The sequence below is a fragment of the Mesoplodon bidens genome (assembly GCF_964165515.1).
Source record: "Mesoplodon bidens genome assembly, chromosome: 10".
NCBI lineage: Eukaryota > Metazoa > Chordata > Mammalia > Artiodactyla > Ziphiidae > Mesoplodon > Mesoplodon bidens.
The window spans coordinates 1,142,449-1,168,832 of NC_138172.1; the positions used below are offsets into that span (position 1 = coordinate 1,142,449).

Consider the following 26,384-nt stretch of genomic DNA (forward strand, 5'->3'; position numbering starts at 1 on the left):
CAGCAAACACTGGTGATGCCTCTACTCTCTGCTCAGGCCTGGGCTGCACAGCAAGGAGAAGGCTGTGGGGCTGAGGGAGAAGCGAGCACACGACACCTAAGTCAGTTTCCGTTGCCTCCAACCAAAGGAAGAGCTACCCCTCAGGGTAAAAGTACTAGGACAAAGCTGAGCGCTTCACGGGGCTGCTTAAGGGGGCTGGGGGGACAGGTCCCTCGGCCATCAGCATGCCAGCGCCTGTGTCCATGCACTGTTCCTTGTACAGGCCCTGACCCAAGGTTAATGCACGATTAGCAACCTTCACCGCTACATACTCATGATCCTAATAATAACCTTCACGTCTAAACCTTCTGAAAGCACATAGAAAGGTGACACTGTGAGCTAAACATAGCTCAGAAAATATATAAAGCAGAAACGGATGAGAAATGCTCTCCTAAAGAACACGCCTGGAAGCGTGGCTGCCAGAGGAGACGGTGCTTTAGCGTCCATCCTGTGTGCCCTTCTTAGCAACTGGGCCCTGTTTTGTCTGAACCAGCAAACACGCAGCAAACAAGTTAGATCTCCTGCCTCCCTTGCGGCTGGCCTTGGCCGTGTGATGCTGTCCTGGCGCCTGCGGTGTAGCTGCAACGCGACGGGGAGCTCTGTACTGCCTCCTGCTGAGCCCGGGAGCTGGAGCTGGTACCCGTGGGCATGAAAGCCACGCGATGATGAGAACAGCTGAGCAAAGCTACAGAGGGAGCCTTGGGCGTGGATGGCACGGCGGTGTCCCAAAGCCACCTTGGCCTTCTCATGTCACGGGAGAAAAATAAACCTTTGTTAAGCTACCGAGGTCAGGGGTCTGATGCAGTCCAACAGCCCCCGACTGGTACATGTGCTCTGGTGGACAAGGAGTTGGACTGGTACATGTGCTCTGGTGGACAAGGAGAGCCTCAGACCCTCACCTCTGAGCGGGGCAACTGTCATTAACTGTTACGAGGGGTAGGAAATAATGCATGAGAAGGGCCTTGGCCAGTGCCTGACATGCAGCGGGCACTCAGCAAAGGGCAGGAATGTAACTCTCCTTGCTGGCAAAGCCCTGCAGGCCCAGGAGGTCATCCTGTAAAATTCTAAGGTCAAATAGAAAACAAAGGTAAGCAGGATGCTAAGTGAGCACCGTGCTGTGCACACCAGGCTGCCAGCCAGACCACCCAACCCAGGGCCTCCAGGTTTCTTACTGGAGCACAGCTGAGCAAGGAGATTTAACTTAAAATCAAGTTGGCATAGGATTTGTAGAAACCCGTGTTTCTACAAATTGTGTTAGAGAAACCAGCCGTGAACCCGCCCTTGGTATCTGTTTACTTTGTGAAGCACTTTCCATCTATCCTTCAGTCGATCTTCACCGCAGCCTCTGCAGCCGGGCAGGGGACCCAAGAACCCGGCACCCCTGCTCCCAGCCTCGGTGTCCCCCGTTGGGGCTGGCAGAGTGAAGGGGACGAGACACCACCCTCCCCTGGGCCCCCGTGTGCCTTGTTTTATTCTATCACCACACTGTCTGGACCATTTGGTAGATGAAAAAACTAAGGCTCGGAATGGTTAGGCGTCTAAGGCCCACGGCTGGAACTGCAGTCCAGTAGACACTGGGACCCAGGTGTGTCTGCGTCGGGGCCCTTCTGTCATCAGGGGGGCAGGTCCCCCCGGAAGCACGGGAGTGCAGATGACAACGGACAGCATGACTGGGAACGGGGAGGTTTAGGCCAGCCTGGCACTGGCGAGGCCCCGGGGCCTTGAGAGGTGTTTTGCTCTGTGTTTTTAATCCTTGTATCCCTCCAATTGGCCCCATAAATGCCCTGACATTTTCCCCACAGAGGCTTTATTTAAATTTAAAAGCTATGCGGGAAAGAATGAAGCACCTCTCTGTAGGCCTCATGCCGGTGTGAACACCGAGTCATGTGCGGTGTGATGAAGGGAGGCTGGGCTGCAGAACCAGCAGGCCTGGGCTCAAGTCCCTCCACGTCCCCAGTTCCCCTCCACACCTCTGCGAGAAGCAACCAGGCACAGGGCGTAACCACCAGCGTCTGCTTCCCCAGCCGGCACAAGACCCCACAAAGGCGGCCCAGCACCCACTTTCTCCCACTAAGGAAGCCACAGCCACACTCATCTCTAGACAACCAAAGTCACACTGGGTTCATTTCTTGAATAAAACACCTCCCACAGGCACTTGCCAGAGAGATTTCCCGTGAGTCCTTGGAAGAAACTGATCAATCAAGGAACTTAAAACAGTTGAATGCAAGCAACCAGCTTTGAGCTATATTTAGAATGTCACAGAGAGCCAGGCCTCAGATTTGGATGTTAATTTGGAAACATCAAAAGGGAGGCTGTTTCTTTTCTCTCTTTACTCTAAAAAAGAAGGCTTTTCAAATTGTTTTTCAAACTTCTACGGCCAGACAACTATATAAATAAGGCACGACAGTTACTCCCCCCCACAGATTTGGCCAAAGGCAGCGGATAAGAGAGTAGTTGACCTCGAGATTAAAAGCAGGTAACTTAAAATTCCGTTGGAGGTGTTTCGCGTTGGCACAGTACAAACATTCTTTTCTTTCAGAATGCCCCCCTGTGGTTCAGCTCACTGCAACAACCGTTAACAGAGACAAATGCGATAGGAAAAAAGTCATTCCTATCATGGGCCTTACAGTGTAGAAGGTGTCAAAGTAAATAATGACAGTCCCACAGTGAAAATCAGGATAATCCTCGAATATTCTCTCTCAAACAGTCTCACAAGTATCACTGGGACTGTTTGCAAAGCACTACAGAACATTACGACCACAGTAAGAAAGAATTTAGTCAATATTCTCAGTTATGAGGACCCTTGCACATATCTGGCTGAAAAAGGGCTCTTGGTAGACCAAATTGCAGTTCCTTATATGCAAAACGACCCGGGCAAGCTTTCCCTCCTGTCACAAGGACTCCCAGGCCTGTCACTTCTCCCCTACCCCTATTTTCACTTAATCATTTCCCTATCAGATAAAACGGAAGCAACGTTTCCGGATCTGGGCCAGGATGATGGATTTCTACATTGAAGCAGTGCAGAAATCACCATGGTCAGTCACAAGGAAATCTTCTTTCTTAAGACTGTTAGACACAGAAAGATCTCGACTGGGAGCCTTCCCAGGCACGGAGAATGTCACCCAAACGATTAGGGAACTACATACTGATTTAGGCAACAAGTGCTGCATTCTGATGGTTACTATGGATTTTGTTACTGACGAAGAATCAAAGACTTGGCCTGGGGACATGTGCGTGTGTACACGTGTGGGTGCATCTGTATGTGCTTGTGAACGTGCCCGTGTTCGGGGTTTTCTCATCACCCCACGGCCCTTGAGACCCTTACTGTTCTCCTGGTCTGAGTGCTCTGGAAGCATCCTGAGGCTGCACTGGGCTGTGTACGGCACGTGCACTGAGGGCATGGCACTGTCTGAAGTCCTGTGGGGGAAACCCGGGCCCGTTCTGTGCAGAGAGCGCTCTATAAACGTGAGAGAGGGTGACGTGGCCTGGGGCAAGTTCTTACACAAACACATCCCGACTCGGGGGCTTTTCAGTGGAGGTTTCTAATCAGCCTGCATTCAATCCCAGACTCAACAGAAACTGCTGGTCAGACACATTTTTTGTTTACATAACTGCACATTTTTTACTTACAAACATCCCGTGGAGAACGTCTTTTCCCAGTTTCAGTGCATGAATCAGAAGTAGAAAACTGAGGAGGAGGGGGGACTGGAAGGGGGCGCCCCGGATGGGGGGCTCAGCCCCGGGCTACTCACTGTGGTCGTGGGCAAACACCAGCAGCTCCAGCCCCACCAGCATCCGAGCCAGCTCGTCGTAGCGGCCGCAGTGCTCCCCCGCTCCGTGGGACACAAAGACCAGGGCCCTGCGGGGACGAGAGATGGCTGTTAGGAAGGCGTAGGCCATGGAGGCTGTGTCCAGGGCAGGGCAGGGCTCCCGCAACATCAGCGGAGAGTCAAAGGCTAAATGACGGGTCTAAGTGAGAGGGCACGCTGTTACAACATGGGCTTCAGGGTCACCCAGAACAGAGCCGGTTCCTATAGGATAGTCACCACAACAGTGTCTGCAGCCGGCGGCTGAGTCCCGGGAGCTCACTTCTGCAGGTGCTGGTGTACGGCGGGTCCTCCATCGGCCCCACCCAAGGGGCCAGACCTGAGCCAATCAGGGCACCATGGTCGCAGCCGCAGTCACTGGCTTAAGTGGCTCCAGCCAAGCGGTTGGGTCCAGGAGGAGCCGACCCTGGAGGACAGGTCAACCCAAGAGAGGAGAGGCACGGAGGGGGAACCCAGCCCTAACGGTGTTGTCTGGGCCCTGAATCCAGCCAGACCTGAAGCCAGCACGCTCCCAGCCCTGCTCCCAGCCCTGCTCCTGGCTGTGCCGTGCAGGCACTGGGTTTTCTGTCACTTGTGCCGACAGACAGTCCTTCCCACTGCCGTGCGGTAACTCCACTCCACACGGGCTCGCCCTCAGCTGCCGGAGTCTGTGCTCCGTGCGCACCTTTTCTTCTCTTCCCCCCTTTGCCTCCCTTTGCCCACCTGGCTCCCTCCTCCCTCCCTTCCAGGCCCTGCTCAGGGCCCCTCCTCTGAGGAAGATTCCACAGCTTCCTCTGGGCTCCAAACCCTCTGTGCAGCAGGGGCCAAGCGGCTCACTGCCCTCCCCGCTGGCTGTAACCTTCTTGAGGACACACTGACTCTCTCTCTCTCGCTGCCTCTTTGTGGCTGGCACGGTTTTGAGCTACAGCTGGCACTCTGCAAATAAGTAAGTAAGTAAGTAAGGAAGGAAGGAAGGAAGGAAGGAAGGAAGGAAGGAAGGAAGGAAGGAAGGGCCTGTGACATTCTGAAATAAACATGGTATCTCACACCCAAGATCTGTGCAGTGGAAGCCTCAGGATTGAAGCAGAGCCTGGCTGGGCGCCCAGTCCCCCCCCCCCGCCGCCCCCTGCCGAAAGCCTTCCATGTGGTGAGCCCACCTGCAGACACAGACAGCAGCCCCCATCACGCCGCGGCTCACCGCAGAGTGACCCAGCAGCGAAGGGTTACAGGAGGGCACTCAGATTCTTGAATGTACAACTGCCCAGTCCAGTACTCTTAGCATGAGTCACAGGGAGGCTAGAGTCCCCTTCATGAAAGGGGGAAACTCCTGTGAGCCACGCCGATAAAGACGAGGTGGGAGGGAGAGGGGGAGGACGGGGAGGACAGCGGCTGCCCTTTCACCGAGCATTTACTATGTGCCAGTTGCTCTGCTAAGTCCACATACAGGATTTCTAATCCTCATAATCATCCTACCTTTACCTTCTTTACAGCTGAGAGTGAAACCCAGAGAGGTCACACAACAAGTGGGTAACATGTAGATCAGAGCATGTCACCACCCGGCTTTCAGGTCTCCAGTGGGCAACCAGCAGGCTCAGAGTACACGTCGTCCTGTCCCTTCCTGTCTCACCACTCCCCGACCCCTTCCCGCTCACCACCTGTCCTCACGAGGAGCTTCCAGCCATTCCTCAGCAGCACCAGCTCTTCCCACCTCAGGGTCTTTGGTGCCTCTCCCCGGAGCACCCTCCCCCAGATCTCCCAGGGCCGCTCCTCGTGCCTGGGACTCATGGAAGACGTCTCCTAGAGCGGCCTCTGTCCCTCAGGCCTTTCTGACCTGCACTGGGCCCTCACTACACATCACAGTTTGCCCTTGTTTGCACTGGGCCCTCACTGCACCTCACAGTTTGCCCTTGTTTGCACTGGGCCCACACTGCACCTCACAGTTTGCCCTTGTTTGCACTGGGCCCACACTGCACCTCACAGTTTGCCCTTGTTTGCATTGGGCCCTCACTGCACCTCACAGTTTGTCCTTGTTTGAACTGGGCCCACAGTGCACCTCACAGTTTGCCCCTGTTTGCACTGGGCCCACACTGCACATCACCGTTAGCCACTGCTTTGCTATTCACTTGCTCGCTTGGTTCCTGGCTCTCTCCTCCACTTCGAGGTCAGCTCAACAGGCCAGGAGCCTTGTCCACCTTGCTGCTGGCAGAACCCCAGAGCTGCCCCAGCCTAGTGGCACTGGCACACATGTGGTGAGCAAACACACTCCTGCGTTCTCTCTGCAGCTCCCCTCTGCCAGGGTGGGTAGGGCAGAGGGACCCCGCACTTATTCTCTGAGCAGCGCACAAAGCACCAGCACTAACCTCACTTTCCTTGTGCATCTGTCCTCCAGGCCCTTTTCCTGAAACACAACAGACATTTCACACCCTCGTCACTGCTCCATGGAATGTCCAGCCACCTCCGCTTGATCAGACATCAATGTGGGCAGATTACACCAGCCCACCTGACACTTCTGGGGTTGGCTGATGGGATTTCCCTCAGCTACCCAGAAGCATGGCTGGAACCTCTAAATAGCCATCATCTGCCATCGGCACAAGGGGCTGTGCTCCCAGAAGGGGCAGCTCAAGCACTTTAATATCCTTGGGGAATGTGGCAGCTGCTGGATTAATTCAGCCCACAGTTAACGCGGACAGACAAGCCGGGCCACGTGACAGCCAGCCTCTCCCTGCGGTCAGGACCCGCTGGGTGGAGGAGGACTTCAGGGTCTCAATTTGCATCCACAGGAGTGGCACATGGCATCACTGCCACCACGCCTGGAACTGTCTGTTAAGAGAACCCACCCTGGACACACGAGTGGGAGAACGGGTGCTCTTACTGTACAGGAACAACTTCTCCCCCAGCGGTTCTCAACTTGGGTCACAACCTGAAATCACCTGGAGAGCTTTCCAAAGTGCCAAGGCTGTGTCGCACCCCTGGAAGCAGCTCTGGTTAACCGGTCTGGGTGGGAGAGTGCCCCAGAGGTTCCGCTGTGGGGCCGAGGCAGAGAAGCACCTCTCACCACGTGCAGTGTGGCCAACGATGCTGCTCAGACGCCATGTGGGATCCCCAGTGGCAAGAAAGCAGCCCTTCTGGCATGGAGACTTCCAGCCACTTTGGAGCCACTTATCTCCCGGAGGGACGTGCTGGGTAAACCAGAGGCTTATCTGGATCGCTGTAGAGGCTTCTGAGGCATGCTGCCGCCACCCCTTTGGAAACAAGCAGACCGATGTGGCCATCCACTGCAGGCAGCAGAGGCCTCTGCCCACGCCCCCCCCACAGATGGTCAGCACCTGCACGCTCGCCTCCCCCAGACCCAGGCCAGGCTTCTCCACAGACACGTCCTCCGGCACCGGCCTCGTTCTCGTCCTGAGCTGCTGCTGCCATGAGTGGGGTTCCCCCCTTAGTTGCTGGTTTCAGCTCTCACCTGGACCCCAATTCTGAAACATCCGTCTGCCCTCCTGCTCCCCACACCTCCCTGTTCCCTGGACCTGAGCCTTTATTTTGTAGAATCTGTCTAGCAAAGTGAAGATCCAGTCACACGAGACTTCTCGCTGCGTCAGACAGAAGCTACTGGCCCCGTGGTCACGCCCTCATCTCCCTTCTCCCCTCGGCCGAGGGGTACCCTTCTTCCTAGCGCTCAGATAAGCAGATCGGGGTGCATTGCTAAATGTTTAGTAACCATAGTGAGTGGTCCTCATGTGTAGTGTTTGCCAGTTTCCATGGTGTAAAGGCTCTCAGCACAGTGGGTTTCAAGTTATTAACATGACACCACTGGACACGGTGCTGGGGAGAGGTGAACACAGTCGACTCCTGAGAGCCAGGCATGTGGGCGCCGGCACGGAACCCCTGCGTCAACCGAGGCCTCTCTGGGGACCCCTCTTTTCTGACTGTGCTTGGGCTGTCGCTTGGGTCTCAGGCCTTCTCTGACCACCTCAGGTGAAGGGTCCCTTCAGCACGCCACACCGTCTGAATTACTGGTCCACGGCCATGCCTTGCTTTGCCTCCCCTGACCCCCCACGGGCACGTACTCTCCAGAGCAGAGGTCTCATTTATGACCAAGTTCCCAGCTGAGGAAGATGCTGGCGCACACAGGAGCTTAGGAAGGATGTGCTGACAGGCTGCCAAGACCCCTGGAGCCTGGATCCCTCTGCCCACCGCATCCCACAGGCTCAGACCTCACGCCCAAGGTGTCCCTCTGCTTCGCCCCACCCACCTGTCAGGACACCTCCCCCTCCCCTGGGCAGACCTTCCTGCCTCCCCCCACCCCCAAGGCCTGCTGTAGGTGGAGCCTCTGCTCACTGTCCCATCCTGTGATGTAAACCTGAGGTCGGGCCCCAGCCCCTCCCAGGTCCCCACCTCGTTGCCACAGGAACATCCAGCCATTTCCTGAGCTGCGTGTTTACTCTGTGTGTTTGGGGAAAAGGGAACCCCCCAGCACATTCACCACTGCACGCTGGCCATCACTTGGCATTGCTCCTTTGGGGTTTCACGAGACCCCGTGATTACATTTCAGCTCCGGGAAACACAGCACTGTAGAACCAGCATGCCAAGTAAATAAACACCAGCCTCACTCAAGGCTGTGAACAGGGAGCAACGTCTGAAGCCAGGACAACTTGGTTTGATTCCCGGCACTGCCACTTGTGACTCCGGGCAAGGCCCCCAGCCACGCACCGGATGGCAGCCACGGCAGTCCTTTGACTGAGATCACGTGCCAGGCCCCAGGGACACAAGATGGACCAACAGCACTGTCCCTGCCCTCACACAGCTGACAGTCTCGTAGGAGAGACAGACCTCAGCAGAGAACACACGTCAGTGTGTGTTGTGAGAAGCACTGTGAACACAGAGCAGGGCTGCAGGGAGCCTGATCTGCCCCGGAGGGAGCGGCCGGGAAGGCAGGCTGAGAAAGAGACAGGCGTGGTGGGAACGAGAGCTGTCCTTGGCAGGGTCCTGCCCACCCCAGGCCCAGAGAGAAGGCCTCCCATCCGGACGCTGCTGCGAAGACCCGGGGGGTCTGCATGCAGAGGATGGGACCGAGCAGGGCAGTGACCTGATCTGGCTTCCTGAAGCCCCCGGGGCTGCTGTGGACAACAGAGCAGGGAGGCAGGGGACGACGTCTGCTGAGGAACCCGTGTGGCCAGGCCCCCAGCAGGTGCCAGGGAAAGCGATCCCCTCCCTCCTTCCTCCCCTCATGTTTGCAGCAGCAGAACTTCAGCGAGGCCGTTTATGCAGACAAGGCAACACCCGCGCAGCAGGGACGAGGCTCCAGAAGACGCTGGCGAAGATTTTTTTCCTGGAACTTCTTCACCGGCCGCAGCCAGTTGGGAGCCAGTCGTCCCCGTTCCGGGAGAGGGCGACTGCCCGCCCGGCCCCGGGAGCAGATGGCCCGCCTGGCATCCAGCCCTGGAGGGTGGGGCAGCTCCCGATAAAGCACATGCTGCCCTGAGATGAACACACCGCGGAGCTCCTCGGCACGGACAAGCCAGGGCCGGTTTATCTCTGCCCGGGTTTGACAAAGCGGAACTTGCCCTCCATCAAATAACTGATTCTCTTTATTCCTCTGCTTGTTCACTGTTTAAGTGACTGACCTCTCTGGGGCTCAGTTTTCTCAGCTGTAAAAGGGGGACAATCTTAAAACCACTGACCACAGAGGAATCACAAGGTAAACAAGAAAACAGGTGTGGAATGCTCTGGGTCCTGCCTGGCACTGTCCTCAGTGAGGATGTTTCTCCGACGGCACAGGGGGTCCTACTTGCAGCCTGGAGGCCGGGTTCACGCTGCAGCCCCCGTGAACTGGCCCCTGCGCCTCTGTGGGCCTCGGTCTCTCCACCTGTGAAACGGGGGCACTGGCGCCTCCTCGATGGGGTTGGAGATGAGATGAAAGAATGTATGTGAAAATACGCTGAGGGGCTCCGCAGCCCCCGTCATGGGCTCTGACTCACTCACCCCCTGCACAGCGAGCCCATCCATGGACCCACACTGTGCAGAGGCCCCTGGAAGGGAGGGCGGGAAAAGGGCCAGCAGCCTCACGTGCTTCGAAGACAGAGGCCGGTGCTGGGATGCAAAGAACTCATCCCCACCTGTTTCCTACAGGACTTCGGCCTCGGCTGGGACCTGCTCCCACCTCCATCTGCACACCTGCAGGGTGGGCACATGGCCGTCAGGAGAAGTAAGGGGACCAACGTAAAACACTCGGCCTGGCCTGGCTGAAGGAGACAACGTCAGCCTCCTTCCTGCTCACCCTTTTCCCAGACATGCCGACTCATCAAAGGAAGAACTGACTGTCCAGCTGAAGAGATGTTCTGCTCGTTTTATTAAAGAAAAAAATCAGAAAACCAAGGATTTCTTGGGGGAGATTTTTGGTCGGAGGGACACAGTAGATGTTTGCACCAGCAGGCAGCAGCTCAGGTGGGGTCACCTGACCCAAGAAGCGGCAGGCTTTGTGGGCACCAGCCCCACTGACCCTCATAACGTCCCCCAATGCAGGGGGCGCGAGGAGATCCTCCTGCTTCTTCAGGGGCTGTACTTGCTTATTTCCAAGGCGTCCCACTCAGAAAACTAGATGGTCACAGCAACATCCACATCCACCACGCTCTTTACTGCCAAATTTTATGACTTAAAAAAATTCCCCCGGGACTTCCGTGGTGGCACAGTGGTTAAAAATCCGCCTGCCAATGCAGGGAACACAGGTTCGAGCCCTGGTCTGGGAAGATCCCACGTGCCGCGGAGCAACTAATCCCGTACGCCACAACTACTGAGCCCGCGCTCTAGAGCCCACGAGCCACAACTACTGAAGCCCGTGTGCCTAGAGCCCATGCTCCGCAACAAGAGAAGCCACCGCAATGAGAAACCAGTGCACTGCAGTGAAGAGTAGCCCCAGCTCACCACAACTCAACTAGAGAAAGCCTGCACGCAGCAACGAAGACCCAACGCAGCCTTAAAAAAACAAACACAAAAAAACCCCAGCGCATGTGTCACCAGGCCTGCGGGTGGGGCTGTGAGGCTGGCTTGGACCCCTTCCCCATAACGAGAGCGGGAGCACGCCGGGCTCTGCAGAATCCAAACCCAGCTGCCGGAGGACTTGGTTCCTCCTCCCTGGCAGGGCTCCCACAGCGTGAACAGTGTGAAGCGGGGACAGAAATAGAACAGAGCCAGTGAAGGGGGTCTAAACCTTCACAGAGGGAACCAGAAACAGACCTCTCGTTTGTAAAACAGATCGATAATGCCTATCTCCCGGGCCTTGTGAGGAATGATTGAGAGAATTTATGGAAAATGACCCAGCAGGACGCGGGGAGCAGTCAGGCGTTACGTAACAGCCAGTGCTGACAGCTGGTATGTACTTTGGCCAGATACTGGTCTAAGTGTGCTGGGCACTAGCTCAGTCAGGGCTCACAACAACCCGGAGGTGGGCCCCGCTAGATTCCCCATTTTACAGATGAGAAAAGTGGGGCCCCGAGAGGCTAAGCAGCTCTCCTGGGGTCACAGAGCTGCAGGTTTTGAACCTGCACGCTGGGCCACTGTGGGACCACATGATAAGGGGAAGATACCACATGGCCACGTCCAGATGTGCAGTCAGGTGGCATCCCGAAGGCCCTCGCCCTGGGCAGTAGTGGGAGACTGCAGACCACCTACGCAAGGTCTGCTCTGAGTCGATAACCCAGAGATGAGAACAGCAGTCCCTTCGCTCCCCCTGCCTTACTGGACTTACGAGCACAAAGCGGGGCTGGAGGCTATGAGTAACCCGTGGTGCTGCCTTCCCAGAGCCTCCAGAGTGGACGCCTGGGCTGCCCGCCCGCTGCCCGTGTGACTCCTCCTCCCGCCTGGGCCCCCACTCCCCACCCCCCTCCCTCCTGCTCTGATGTGACCCCGGTCCTCCAGGCCTCCCGCTCCTGCCTCCCCCGCTGGAGAGCGTGGCCGGGTCCCCAGAGTGCACGTGTAAGGTGTGGCCGGCGAGCCCCTCTGAGGCCCTCTTCCGCTTCCTTTCGATGACGCACATGTCCCCCACCCAATACCAAGATGCTCCCAGAAACAGAAGACAAGCCGAGCGGAGACCACCGAGCTTCCCCACATCCCTGCGTTCTGAGCTGTACCCTTCATCGTGAGCTTGTTTCCGGGTTGCCCGAAAGGCCAGATCTAGAGAGCTGAAAGCTCATCCTGCGCACCCACATGCCCTGCAGACAGAGCCGCCCGCCTCCCTTCCCCTCTGGTCCGTGTGCCCTCCTGGTTCAAAGCACCCTGCAGCCTCCAGGGTGACCACTGCCCAGCCAAAGCTGATGTCCACGCCCTGGTTACTCCACACAGTGGCAGTTGGCTACGTTTGTCTCTAGGCTGGAGGTGTCTTCTGCATCTCTTAGCTGTCCCAAGACACAGAAGCAGAGAAAATCTTATCTGCTGAGTGAGGTCGAGTCATCCTGCTGAATGAGCTCCCTGCTTATTGCGCCCGCAGGACACCATGTGGCCCACTTACCCCAGCACTGAACTCCTGAGGCCAGGAGTTTCTTCCTCACTTTCATGGAAATTCTTCACGCTGCAACTGGCTCCATCTGCTGATGTTCCATCCTTGTGGGAAGGAGGGGCCAGGGCCCCTGTCCTTTCGAGTGCATTGTGCCTGGGGCCACTCAGGGGGCCAAGTCCACACATCTCTCTCTATGGAGACCAACAGCTACGGACCTGGCTTTGAGATACTCGTGCTAAATCAATCCATTCACTTAATTTTTATCTCACAGACCAGTAACATTGCAGAAAAACACAGCTGTGGTCCACAAACGTCCTTCTGTAAGACCTGATGGGAAGGCCGCAGAGAAAACCTAGAGTCACCAAAAAGGGGTGAGCTTTAAAAATCAGCTCTCCCTGAGCTCGGACCCCACCTCCGCTATCTGAGAAAGTCACTCGGGTAGGTACCCGTAAAAAGGGAAAAGCAATCCCTGCCTCACGGAGGTGTAAATGACGACGCCCTCAAGGTGCCTGCCCAGCACGTGGCGCACGGCTTCCTCTCCCTATTAAGCCCACGGCGGCGCCCGTGAGCCGGGCCACCTGAGAACACACCAGGGTGCTTGCACTTGCAACTACTGCTCCACACAGCCATTTGGTGACCAGGCAGGTCACCTCCTGGTCTTCCGCTCTGGGTATTCTACACATAAGCAGGCCCATCTGTGCCCCAAATGGACCTAAACCCAACAGGAGGTCACGACTCGAGCCACTTTGACATGGGAGCAGTGCTGATGACTGTCAGCCCACCCAAGTCTGCAGGACCTCTCCACTCCCCATGGCTGCCAGCCAGACAGAAGTCTCCCGGCTCCAACGCGCTAACAAGAGTGGCTCCCACCAGAGAAGTAAAGCAGCCGAGCGGAAGCAGGCACGCAGCAGGGCGACAGCCGCCCGGGACCCGGGCTGGTTCAGCAGCTCTCACTGCAACCCACGCACGTCCATGGGAAGAAGGCCCAGGTTTGGCAGATTTGCACAACGGGGTGGTTTCAAAAACCCCACTTAGCCTCAATCCTCATATGCCGTTACTAAAACACTAAAAAAAATAGGTAATGTGTGTGTGTACGTTATAACATAAATATGATTTTATCTTAAAAATGATAAGAACGGCATATTTTGAGTGCCTGTGTGCCAGGTGTTGGGCTCTGCACGCTGTATGCACAATCTCATCCCCCCCCAGGCTGGAAAAGCTCTGGATCTCCTGGAGCCTTTTCAGATGTCAGTTTATTCCCTCTTCATAAGTGCCCATTCTTATTTTACAGAATGTTTTATAGCCAAGTCTTCCTGGATCCTGTTGGAAGTTATTGGAAAGTTTCTAAATTTCTTGTAGCAAAGCTACCTGATAATACGTTTCCTCAAGTCCTCAGAAGGAAGCCCTTCTGTGGAGCTGCAAAATCTTTTGGATTTCTGGTGATTTTCATCTTTTGCTCATCCTTTTTGAAAAAGGTCAAGATGTGCCCAGTATCAAGAACTGAGGGGCAATTGTGAGGGTCCTGCCCAAACCTTTTAGTCCAGATGAAGCAAAAGGTGCGGAACTACCCCTAGAGAGCCACCAAGACTCATAGGAGGAGGAGTAATTAATGTTCCTGGTGAATTTATGAAGGGACAAAGGCCACCAAATCTCCACGAGTATAATATGAAAAAACACACACACCCACACCCACACACATAATTTATGTAAGTCTGAAAAAGGAATATGGGTCATTTTGAAAAATGGAAAAATACAGACAAGCATAAAGAAAAATCAAATCCATCCATAATCCCACCATCCAGTGATACTGTCAGGAACATTATATTTCCTTCCAGGTTTTCCCTCTCCACAGACATTAAATTTTGTTTTTCATTATTTGTAAGTTAATTATAAATTTATAATTACAACTTACAACTGTAATTATGGTTTATAACTGCAATCACACTTATGTTCCATTCTGGACCCTTCTTTTGATTCCTCAACGTCTTTCCATGAAGTTTCTTGCAGGAAGTGCGGCACCACCTACTTCCAGAGCTGCTGTGAGTGAACGGACAGAACACCTGAGAAGATCCCCCAGCACTGCGCCCGCAGCTGGGAAGCACCCAGGAAACGGTCAGAGAATAAGCACCCCTCCTGCCCCCCAGAGCAGACATCACTAATCAACCACAGCTCCCAGAGCAGAAATCACTAATCAACCGCAGCTCCCTGTTCTGCTGAACCCAGGAAGCCTCTGAGCCTTTCAGCTCCACACTCGGGACACATACTGTGTTCCTACACTGGGCCCTGGTTTTGAAAAGGCTGGTTCTGAACAGCTTCAATTCCTAATTCCCCCAGGATGATGTCATCACCACTTGGATCATCAAAGCTCTCACATTCTGTGGACCTGCAGCTGGTCCTTCTGCATTCAGCGCGGCCTTCACGAATGAGTACCGTGAAACCACTGCACATGGGTTCCAAAATCGGGGTCTGGCCTCAAATTCTCTCGCTAGGAATCTAGTAGATGGAAGACGTCCCAGCCGCACGACAGTGACGGGGCTGGATTTAGTTTGAGACCAGGGCTCCTTGATTCCTGGGCCATCAAAGGAACAGTCACACAGCCCTCCAGACAGCAACACACGGAAGCCGATGGTGCCCCGGGAGGGGTCACAGGACGCCTGGAGCAGCCACTCTTCCAGCACGACCCCACTCAGCAAAGGCTTCCTTGTGCAAGGATAATGAAATCCCAAAGTCGGCCTACCCTGAAGTCAGTCAACTAGGAAATCACAGGCCACACCGAAGGTGTGTTTCCATACAAATGTGCAAAAGCAAATCCAGCATCAACCAGCTTGAAGCAGAGGGCGATGGACAGTCTGATGCGTTTTTAACCCGTAATTTATCACACTGCTAACATCTCTCTTTGGGCACTTATCGCATCCCCCCCAGGCCACCCGGATGCCGGCCTTACCTAGCCTACTAAGGTGATATCTCAGCTACTCTGCAGAGCCCGTGGGCTCCTGCGACGGACAGGTGTGCCTGCAGTCAGGGCCAGCGGGGAGAAGCATGCGGTGCCACCCCGTCACCAGCCTCGCCCCCAGCCCCACTGTCCTCGTCTCTCTGCAGAGGACGTTATCCCCAGACTGCTCTCCACTCTGCCTCCAGCACACGCGCTCCTGGGTCTCAGCCCTCCGCCCTGCGTGCCTGTCCCCGAGAAGACCTGGGCCTGGCAGAGCAAGGCTGAGCTTCCTCCCCAGGCCACAGCCTTAACGTCTGCAGGCAAAGAACGGTGTCTCCAGGATGCACAGGAGGACCACGTCTCCTAAGTGATATGTCTCTTGACCTTTCAAGACTCGATCTAGTCTTGCTCTGCAAACAGCCTTTTTCTGAGCTGGAAGCCCTCTGAAAGTAGAACCCAGGGGCAAAAAGACTGAGATCTGACACCATCCTTTTATTATAATTGTCTCTAACTCCTTACTTACATACCTACGATTTTACGTATTCTGAATATCACTAATATCCTAAAATATGCCAGCTTAGGAAAACAGTGTACAATTGAAAACAAGACAAAATGGGGTTTCCCTGGTGGCGCGGTGGTTAAGAATCCGCCTGCCGATGCAGGACACGTGGGTTCAAGCCCTGGTCCGGGAAGATCCCACATGCCGCAGAGCAACAAAGCCCGTACACCACAGCTGCTGAGCCCACGAGCCACAACTACTGAGCCTGTGTGCCACAACTACTGAAGCCCGCGTGCCTAGAGCCCGTGCTCCGCAACAAGAGAAGCCACCATGAGAAGCCCGCGCACCACAACGGAGAGTAGCCCCCGCTCGCTGCAACTAGAGAAAGCCAGTGCACAGCAACGAAGACCCAATGCAGCCAAAATATAAATTAAAAATAAATAAATTTATTAAAAAAAAAAAAAACCACACCCGGCACAGAGCAAGCCGCTCACTATGTTGATGGATTCCATCAGCTCTGAAGGAAAACTTGCTCATTCCAGCAGACAGTAGTTTGTGTTCAGGTGGGAAGTTCGATTTAGGTGAAAAGACAGGTGTGGACTCCTCGCTGGCCCCCTGAGCCTCCGGTGCTCGAGGTGCATATTGGGTGCGTGTCACAGGCAGCCGGCCTCCAGCTCGGCCTCTGCTCTGAGCCCCAGGCCCACCTCTGCGGCCGCGCCGGCCACCCCTGCAGCCTCTGGACATGGAGCCCCGGGCCTGACGCCCCAAGATGGGCCTCGCCTCTCATGTGCGCTCTCTCCACCCCTTCTGCTACCACCCCCGGCCCCCGTTCCTCCAGATCGAGGATCACAACAGCCTCCAACTCCACACCCTGCCCCCAGCCCTCCCACTCCAATCTGTGCCGACACAAACCCCAGCTTTCTGTCGTGCTGACACCTGCGTCTTCACTGGGCCCTCTCCCCTGCCAGGCCCCTGCCCGGGCCCTGCACCTCTGCCTGTCCTAAGAGGCTCTGCTCCAGGCCCTCCCAGGGTGCTCCGGCCACAGGGGCCTGGGGAGGGCATGGGTGGTCACGGCGGCCGCAGGGAACTGAGGCCACGGACGACGCGGCCCAGCCAGGGAGTGGCCAAGAGACACCATGGGCAGAGCAAGCGGGCGGTGGGAGGAGTCACAAGACCACAGGTAACAAGGCTCAGGACAAGGGCTGGCAGAGCTCCCACAATGGAAGGGACAGGCAGGGCCACCTTGGACGTCATCAAACACGCCGGGCAAACCATCAGGGACCAGGGGCTCCGAAGCAGCCAGAGGGAAGGAAATACGCCTGGGACCGTCCACTTACCCAAAGCCATACTCTTCATCCCAGCAGACTCCTCCCAGGAGCCCTGTGACATAAGTAGCCAATTTTGCAAATGAGAAAACTGAGACTCAAAGAGCTGAAGTTATGCACTAGCAATCAGAAGCGTCAGAAGTTGGGCTTCCCTGGTGGCGCAGTGGTTGAGAGTCTGCCTGCCAACGCAGGGGACACGGGTTCGAGCCCTGGTCTGGGAAGATCCCACATGCCGCGGAGCAACTAGGCCTGTGTGCCACAACTACTGAGCCTGCACGTCTGGAGCTTGTGCTCCACAACAAGAGAGGCCACAACAGTGAGAGGCCCGCGCACCGCGATGAAGAGTGGTCCCCGCTTGCCACAACTAGAGAAAGCTCTCGCACAGAAACGAAGATCCAACACAGCCATAAATAAATAAATAAATAAATAAATTTTTTTTTTGGCAGTACCTGGGCCTCTCACTGTTGTGGCCTCTCCCGCTGCGGAGCACAGGCTCCAGACACGCAGGCTCAGCGGCCATGGCTCACGGGCCCAGCCGCTCCATGGCATGCGGGATCCTCCCAGACCGGGGCGCGAGCCCATGTCCCCTGCATCAGCAGGCGGACTCCCAACCACTAAGCCACCAGGGAAGCCCCAATAAATAATTTTTTAAAAAAATTTTTAAAAAGAAGAGTCAGAAGTAGAATCTGGATCCACCTGACCTTGAACCTGTGCTCTGCCCATCCCACCAGGACCCCCAAGGGCCCCAGCTCATGGCTCCAGCCCTCACCAGCATGGACCTACCCGCCCCTTTTGGGGGGGGGCGAGAAGATGAAAGAGATTATGCGTGCGGACTGCATTTTGCCAGCTGTATGTGACCAGGTACCAGCCTCAAGTCCTCTCTTAGGGTGAGACGGGCAAACGAAGGGGAGTGAAGGATGAGTGAAATCGTGGCTCAGCCTCTCTACTCTTCCCTGTTTGGTGGCCGACAGCTCATCTCCCAGCTACACTACCAGCAGAGACAGTGAACTCAAACCTCTTAATAATTGTTATTAAATGACTAAATGACCACATGCCTGCATGATAATAATGAACAGAGGGCACTTCCCTTGCTTGGCCTGGCACTGACATCCACGAAAGAGGAGAGGTCTTCATGGCCGACGCAGATCCACCGCCCCAAACTCCACTCCCCTCTCCAGACGAACCAATTTTGACCTGGACACATGGCTGCCAGACAGAGACCACAGTCCCCACCCTCCTTGCAGCGAGATGTGACCACACGACCAGCTCACGCCACAGGATGTGAAGGGAACTGATGTATGCGGCTTCCACAACAGCCACTTGAAGACATTCTGCCCGACGCACACTGGCTTTCTCCTTCCCATGGTCTGGAGCCCAGGAGGCAAGGACCCAGCCGTGGTCACTGGACCACACCCTCGGAGGGTGGGGCAACAAGGCGGGAGGGACTTGTGCCCTGAGTGGCCGTGTGGACGCCTGGACTGGTGATGGAAAGAGACATAGACCTCCATCTTACAAGAGCACCACGTTTCTTTTTCACAACACTCAGGCTGAACCTTAACAAAGGCAGACCCTCGTGTACGAGATCCCTCACACATGCAGGTGCAAGCTGATGTGGGTTCAAACCCAGTCTGCTGTTCCCTAACTGCAACAGTGGGCAAGTTGCTGAATTCTCTGCTTCCTCCCCTGTGAAACGAGGATAACACAGGACCGGCAGTGCAGATGACACAGCACACACACCAGAAAGCTGGCTACTGTCAGCGTACTGGAGTGTTCTCCTGCCAACAGCCCCCTGTCAGTCACCCTGTGCTGGAGGAGGCAGGTTTTATGTGGGTCCCACGTGGTCACCTACTGTCTTCCTGCCCCAATTGATATTACTGTCCTCACATCCATTTTAACGCAAGATCCTAACAAGCACAGTGGTAAGAACTGCAGAGCAAAGTTCCAATGCTGCAAGGCTCCTCCAGCATGTTTCCCAGAGCATCTATTTCTTTAAAGAAAAATCTATCTATCTATCCATCCATCTATATGCAGATAGACATATTTTTCCCTAGAGAAGACGAAGCCCCATGAAAGGGTCGGTCCATCCGTCCATCCATCCATCCATCCATCCATCCATCCATCCATCCATCCATCTATATGTAGATAGATACAGACATAGGCATATTTTTCCCTAGAGAAGATGAAGACCCATAAAAGGGGATGGAAGGCTGCGATGACTCCACCTGTAACACCAGGTGGAGGAGCAACAGGACCACTGGGCACAGTCCAATGGCCGCCCGGCTGTCAGCCCATTTCTTCAGCAACAGAGATTGACTGAGCGCTGGGCTTCTGGACCAGGCTCTGGCTTAGGCTCTGAGGACACATCTGAATTAGATAAGTCCCTCCCTACCCTGGTGGAGCTTCCCGTCCAGGGCCAGAGACAGAATAATCAGCAAATAAACATATGCCAGGTCACATTAAAGCACAATGGAGAGAACAGTCAGGGTTAGGGGGCCAAGGGCCACTGTGCTGCACCCCTCACAGTGCAGAATTGCTTCCTGCAGCACCAGACACTCTAGACACACCAGGTCCAAGACTGCAGTCAGACATTTTCCAAAGAAGATGCATGGATGGCCAACAGGCACATGAAAAGATGATCAACGTCACTAATTATCAGAGAAATGAAAATCAAAACCACAATGAGGCACCACCTCAGACTGGTCAGAATGGCCACCATTAAAAAGTCTACAAATAACAAATGCTGGAGAGGGTGTGCAGAAAAGGGAGCCCTCCTGCACTGTTGGTGGGAATGTAGATTGGTGCAGCCACTGTGGAGAACAGTATGGAGGTTCCTCAAAAATTAAAAATAAAGCTACCATATGATCCAGCAATTTCACTTAGGAATATATGCAAAGGAAATGAAAACACTATGTCCAAGAGATAGCTGCACCCCCATGTTCACAGCAGCATTGTTTACCGTCGCCAAGTTATGGAAACAACCTCAGTGTCCGTCAACAGATGAATGGACAAAGATGTGGCATATACTGGGTTGGCCAAAAAGTTCGTTTGGGTGTTGCCGTAAGATGTTATGGAAAAACCCAAACGGGCTCCTTGGCCAACCCAACATATACAGTGGAATATAATTCAGCCATAAAAAGTGAGGAAGTTCTACCATTTGCAACAGTATGGATGGACCTTGAGGGCATGATGCTAAGTGAAGTAAGTCAGCGAAAGACAGAGGGCACGTGCTGTCACTCAACAGCAGCAAAATAAGAAAACTCTTAGGACAAGAGATGAGATGTGTGGTTACCAAGGATGGGGGTGGGAGGGGGGAGTTGGAAGAAGGGGGTCAAAAGGTACAAACTTCCAGTTATAAGATAAGTAAGTCCTGGGACGTCATGCACAGCACAGTGACCACAGTGACCACTGCTGTACGTGGTACAGGGAAGTTGTTAAGAGGGCAGATCCCAAGAGTTCTCATCACAAAGAGGAAAAAATACACTTTTCTTTCCCATCTGTATGACATGAGCAATGCTTACCAACCTAATGTGATCATCATTTCTAAGTCCACTAAGTCAAATCATGATGCTGCACACCTTAAGCTCATACAGTGCCGTATGTCAATCATGTCTCAATAAAACTGGAAAGCAACATCAGCGACGACAAAAAGAGTTGGGTCAGAGAGGGTGTCACTAACTCAGCGGCACGCCTTACTGCTGCCCATAAAATGCAGAACCAACCAAATACGGGGCCCTCTGAGGTACTTAGCAGCTGACAGCTCCAGGGCCCAAAATGCAGTGAGCAAAGTGGCATCCGGATGCCCTGACGGAGATTACTCAGCCCCTCCTCCTAGCATCTGCTAAAGGTGCAGCAGATACGTCCGTTCCAGTGAAGCGAGGTGGATGATTGCCTTCCATAAACCAAGTTCGAAACTGATATGGAAATTATTATTCCTCCTGCCTCAAAGTAATTTCCTACGCTTTGGGGAATGCAACCTCCAGGAATGATTTATCTTCCATCGCAAAGCAGTTCTGAACTCTAAGGGGCCAGGAGATTAAGACCCTTCATTAACATGTGTGATCTCTTCAGAGGCGTCTTCTGGCAGCCGTGGCCCCGCGGCTCTGAAAAGGTTCTCGTGCCAAAAGGCTCCTAGGGGGCCGCTGTCAAGATCAATTTGGAACTGGCCTTCTGGGAAATCACTAATGGTCTGCGGAAGGCACACGGCATGACTTTTAGGATGGCCCATTAATGAAGAGCTCCACAGCTGTCCCGAGATTTCAGAAAAGGGAAGCCCAGGGCCAGATGTTGGTGTGACTGACCTGGTCTCCGCGTGAAGAGCTCTGAGCTCTGCCTTCAAGCCCAGGTCTCCTTCTCCCCGCACAAAAAAGGGCCTGTGTTTGCCCTTGCTCCCAACAGTGAGCCGCCGCCCGCAGGCCACGAGGAGGGGCCGCAGCGACGGGTGCTCTGGCCTCCCGCTGCTCCCCTGCCTCCTCCCAGGGGCCAGCCAGGTGCCCAGCAACGGTGATGCAGGCACCCCATGCCATCCGGGACGCTCCTGCTGCAGTGTCATGATCCACAGAAAAGAGAGCGGCAGGCTACTCCTTCATCCCTCCCCCCACTCCACCCTGAATGCAGGGAGCCCTGGGCGAGGTGCCGGTCTGCCTGAAAGAGATCTCCAACACAACCCACCTCCGTGTCCAGGACACAGAGAAGCCACAGGCCCAGGCTGGGGGCAAGCCGGGGTACAGCTGGGATTCAGCGCCGGGGATTTCTTTTGTCCTGTGGTCACCCTTCCACTGACTGCACCTGATACTGGTTTTCCATTTCCCAAGTTAGAATAACCCCTCCTCTTAAAATAGCTTGCCAGTGAAAAAGAAAGCTGAGTCAAAGAGAACAATGAGGAAATGATAACTCAGTTCAGACAGCTGCAGCCACCACAGCGCCGGCGGCCTGTGACAACGAGGACACGCAGGGTCTCCCTCTGGCGGGGGGCGGGGGCCGGGGGGCGCACCAGGCCCCTCTCTCAGCACCGGGCACTGGAAGACTCACTGAGAGCAGAGACGGAGGAGGCTGGAGACAGAAATGACCCGCACAGGAGGTGGACATTTATTAGGCAAACCTTCAAACGGTCCTGGAGGATGAGGAAGCAGAAAGCCCCACTGCCAGTGAGGCAAGCACCAGAGCGAGCAGAGGGCTGGATGGCAGGTGGACACAGAGCTCCGGGCCGCCTCCTCACTGGACAGCAGGTTCACATCCAGACCCAGGTCAAGGTCACCTCAGCTCGAAGCCGCCCCAGCAGAGTCAGGCGATCCCCTCTGCTCACTGGTCACCTGCCCCTCATTTTCTTGCCTGCCTGCTGACTGCTGGCTTCCTGGAGGTGGGCCCTCGGCTCACTCGGCTCAGACCCCTGATTCCTGCCACAGGCACCAGGCCTCTGCAGGGCACTGAACGGTCCTAGCTCCTCTGGCTCCCCACCTGCAGAGCCAAGGGGCCGATCATCTTTATGGTGCTTTCCAGTTTCTCAGAGTCCACGAATGTTAACAAGGATTGTCCTGGGTGGTCAGTCGTCCTAGCTTTCCACTGTTCCTTAATTTCTCAATGTCTTTTCGTGAATATGCTCACAGAAGAAGAGGGCGCATTTTATTTACAATGATAAAATTAAATGACCCAAGATGAGCGAGTCGGGAAGAGACTGTTCCATGAGGGAGAAATGGCCACAGCTGGAGGAGCGCTAGGAGGAGGTGGGCGAGGGTCCTGGGGACCTCCGTCCCCAGAGATAACTCCTATCCCTGCTTGAAGGACGGAGGACAATGTGGCCAGCACAGACTGCCCAGAGGAAGGCCCGTGAGTTCTCAAGGAGGAACCTCTCCTCAGACCCAGAGGAGACCCTGAAGACAGGGCAGTTCTGTGTGGGCATGGAGGCAACACTTATTCTTAGAGGTTTTGCAAGGAACCATGTTTGCAAAGATAGCTGCAGTGTGATTTTGGACCTGGATGAAACAGGAAGTAACAGGCAGAGGTAAAAGGGATTCTTCAGGCTGAGAAGTGGCTCCCAACCTTCCTATAAGAATGTGCTCGGTCCCGTCTTATGTAACATTAATTTTTTTTTTTCCTGGAAGGAGAACAGCATGAACTTTCCAAGTCTGCAGATGGCTCCAAGTTCTTCTGGGTGGTGAAATGCAAAACGGATGGCAATAAACAATCGGGAATTTACTGAGAATGCAGGAGAGGTAAGATGAGCACACAGTGATGAATTTAAGGGAAATGGTCACAATCGTATGGGCACAGAGCTCAGAGCTCTGTTATGAAATGTTCTAAAACTGATTATGATGATGGTTGTACTACTCTGTAAATATACTGCCCTGACGGGCAGCTACAGTCAGGACGGCCTAATCAGAGCAGATGGTAGAGCTGGACACGAATGGAGGTGGATGGACCACGGACCATGGGCTCACAGCACGACCTGTCACTGCACCAGGGCCCCTCATCAGAGCCACCGTGCCCTTCCAAGCATCAGTCTCATCCATAAGGTGGGGCTGTCATCCCTACCTTCACCAGCTGCCATGAGCATTATAAACAGCGCCTGTGCACACAGCTGGGTTCTATGAGCGGCTCTGTAAGCATTTGATATGGCAGAGCTCAGTGCTGGAGAGAGAACAGTGCCTTTAAAGCAAACAGATGTGGGTTCAAATCCTGGCTCTGCATTCATTAGCCCATGGTTCTCTGGGACCAGTTTCTATGTCAATAAAATATCAAGAATGATGCCAACCCGCTGGTGTGTTGTAAGATTCAGGGAGGTGAAGCCAAAGAAGTATCTAGCAAGGTGTCAGACTCGGGTGTGGGCCTTCCTGAAGACTAGTTTCCTTTCCTTTCCAAAGATGATGCAAGGCCTGAAGACATGCATTCAATTTTTGTCGTCAAATTTCTAACCTCTTTTCCATGATTATCTTTTTAATATGGTTGAGATCACAGTTTTATACTTAAATTTATATTACTTCTCTGTACCATTATATCCTAAATAACTTTGTGTCATTAGTTTTTTTGGTAAACATCATTAAAAATGTTCGCATAGGGCTTCCCTGGTGGCGTAGTGGTTGAGAGTCCGCCTGCCGATATGCAGGGGACACGGGTTCGTGCCCCGGTCCGGGAAGATCCCACATGCCGCGGAGCGGCTGGGCCCGTGAACCATGGCCGCTGAGCCTGTGCGTCCGGAGCCTGTGCTCCACAACGGGAGAGGCCACAGCAGTGAGAGGCCCGCATACCGCAAAATAAAAAAAAAAAATGTTCGCATAACATTCCTTAACTCATTTCCTTAGGTATTTGCATTTTTGGGTAACAGCTTTAATGAGATAATTCACAGATCATATAATTTGCTCTTTTAAAGTGTACAACTCAGTGGTTTTTAGTATGTTTACAGAGTAGTACAACCATCATCATAATCAGTTTTAGAACACTTTCATCACCCCAAAAGGAAACCCTGTATCTTCAGCTATCACCCCGCAACTTTCCCAACCTCTGCCCCAGCCCCTGGCAACCGCTAATCTACTTCCTGTCTCCACAGATTTGCCTATGCTGGACACTTCATGTAAACGGAGTCATATAATATGTCACCTTTCGTGACTGGCTTCTTTCACCTAGCATAATTGTTTCTGGTTCACCAATGTGTAAGTATTTCATTCCTTTTTATGCCCAAATAATATTCCATTGTATTGATATGCCACATTTCATTTATCCATTCATCAGGTATGGACATTGGATTGTTTCCACATTTGGACTATTATGAATAATGCTGCTGTGAATATTTGTGTACGACTGTCATCAGGGAAATGCAAATCAATATATATATATATATATATATATGTATGTTCTTTTTCGGATTCTTTTCCATTACAGGTTATTACAAAACATGATAGTTTCCTGTGATATACAGCAGGTCCTTATATATCCATTCTATATATAGTAGTGTGTATCTGTTAAACCCGAATTGTTTTTGCTATATACCTAGGAATGGAATTGCTGGGTCATATGCTAACAGTGTTTCACTTCTGAGTAACTGTCAGACTATCTTCCAAAGTGGCTGCAGCAGTTTAAATTCCCTCCAGCAGTGCATGAGGGTCCAGATGTCTCCACATCCTCCCCAATACTTGTCATTTTCTGTTTTATTACAGCCACCCTGGTGGATGGGAAGTGGTACCTCACTGTGGTTTTCATTTGCATTTCCCTGATGACAACTGATGCTGAGCATCTTTTTATATGCTCATTGGCCATTTGTATATCTTCTTTGGGCAAATGTTACTCAGGTCTTTTGCCCATTTTTTTTGATTGGGTTGTCTTTCTATCACTGAATTACAAGCATTCTTTTTATGTTCTAGATACAATTCCCTTACCACATAGATGATTTACAAGTATTTTCTCCCATTTTGTGAACTGTCTTTTAGTTTTCTTGACAGTTTACTTTGAAGCACGAAAGTTTTTAATTCTGATGAAGTCCAATGTATCAGTTTTTTCTGTTGTAACTTGTCCTTTTGGTGTCATCTACGAAACCACTGTCAAATCCAAGGTCATGAGTATTTGCTCCTATGTCTTCTTCTAAGAGTTTTATAGTTGTAGCCCTTGCATTTAGGTTTTTGAGTTTATTTTTGTATATGGTGTGAGGAAGAGGTCCAACTTCCTTCTTTTGCACGTAGATATCCAAGTGTCCCAGCAACATTTGCTGAAAACACTATTATTTTCCTATTGAGTTCTTTTGGCATTCTTGTCAAAAATCAATTAATCATAGATATATGGGTTTTCCTGGACTCTCAATTCTTTTCCATCCTTATGCCAGTAGCACACTGGTTTGATGATTGTTGTTTTATAGTGAATTTTGAAATCAGAAAATGTGAGTCCTCCAACTTCGCTCTCCTTCTTCAAGATTGTTTTGGCTTTTCTGGGCCCCTTGAGCTTCCCCATGAATTTTAGAAACAGCTGATCAACTTCCAGAAAGAAGCCATCTGGGATTCTCATAGGGATTATATTAAACCTGCAGATCAAGTTGGGGAGTACTGCCATGTTAGCAATAGTAAGTCTTCCAATCCATGAATATGGAATGTCTTTCCACTCATTTGGATTTTCTTTAACTTCTCTCAGCAGTGTTTTGCAGTTTTCAGAATACAAGTTTTGCATTTCTTTTGTTAAATTTATTTCTAAGCATTTCTATTCTCTCTGATGCTCTTTTAAATGAAATTGTCTTAATTTCATTTTCAGATTGTTCACTGCATGTATATAGAAATACAATCGATTTACTTATTTATTTATTTATTTAATTTATTATGAT

At 53.1% G+C, this 26,384-nt stretch overlaps 1 protein-coding gene across 3 annotated transcripts in view; it reads right to left on the bottom strand.

Annotated features, from left to right (window-relative positions):
• Positions 1-26,384, bottom strand: part of MGLL (monoglyceride lipase) — a 254,250-nt gene that overhangs the window by 60,888 nt on the left and 166,978 nt on the right. For all 3 annotated transcript variants that reach the window (XM_081246908.1, XM_081246909.1, XM_081246907.1), the window contains one exon: positions 3,792-3,898. In XM_081246908.1, the coding sequence (XP_081103034.1) occupies positions 3,792-3,898 (107 nt within the window). The remainder of the gene's footprint in view (positions 1-3,791; positions 3,899-26,384) is intronic.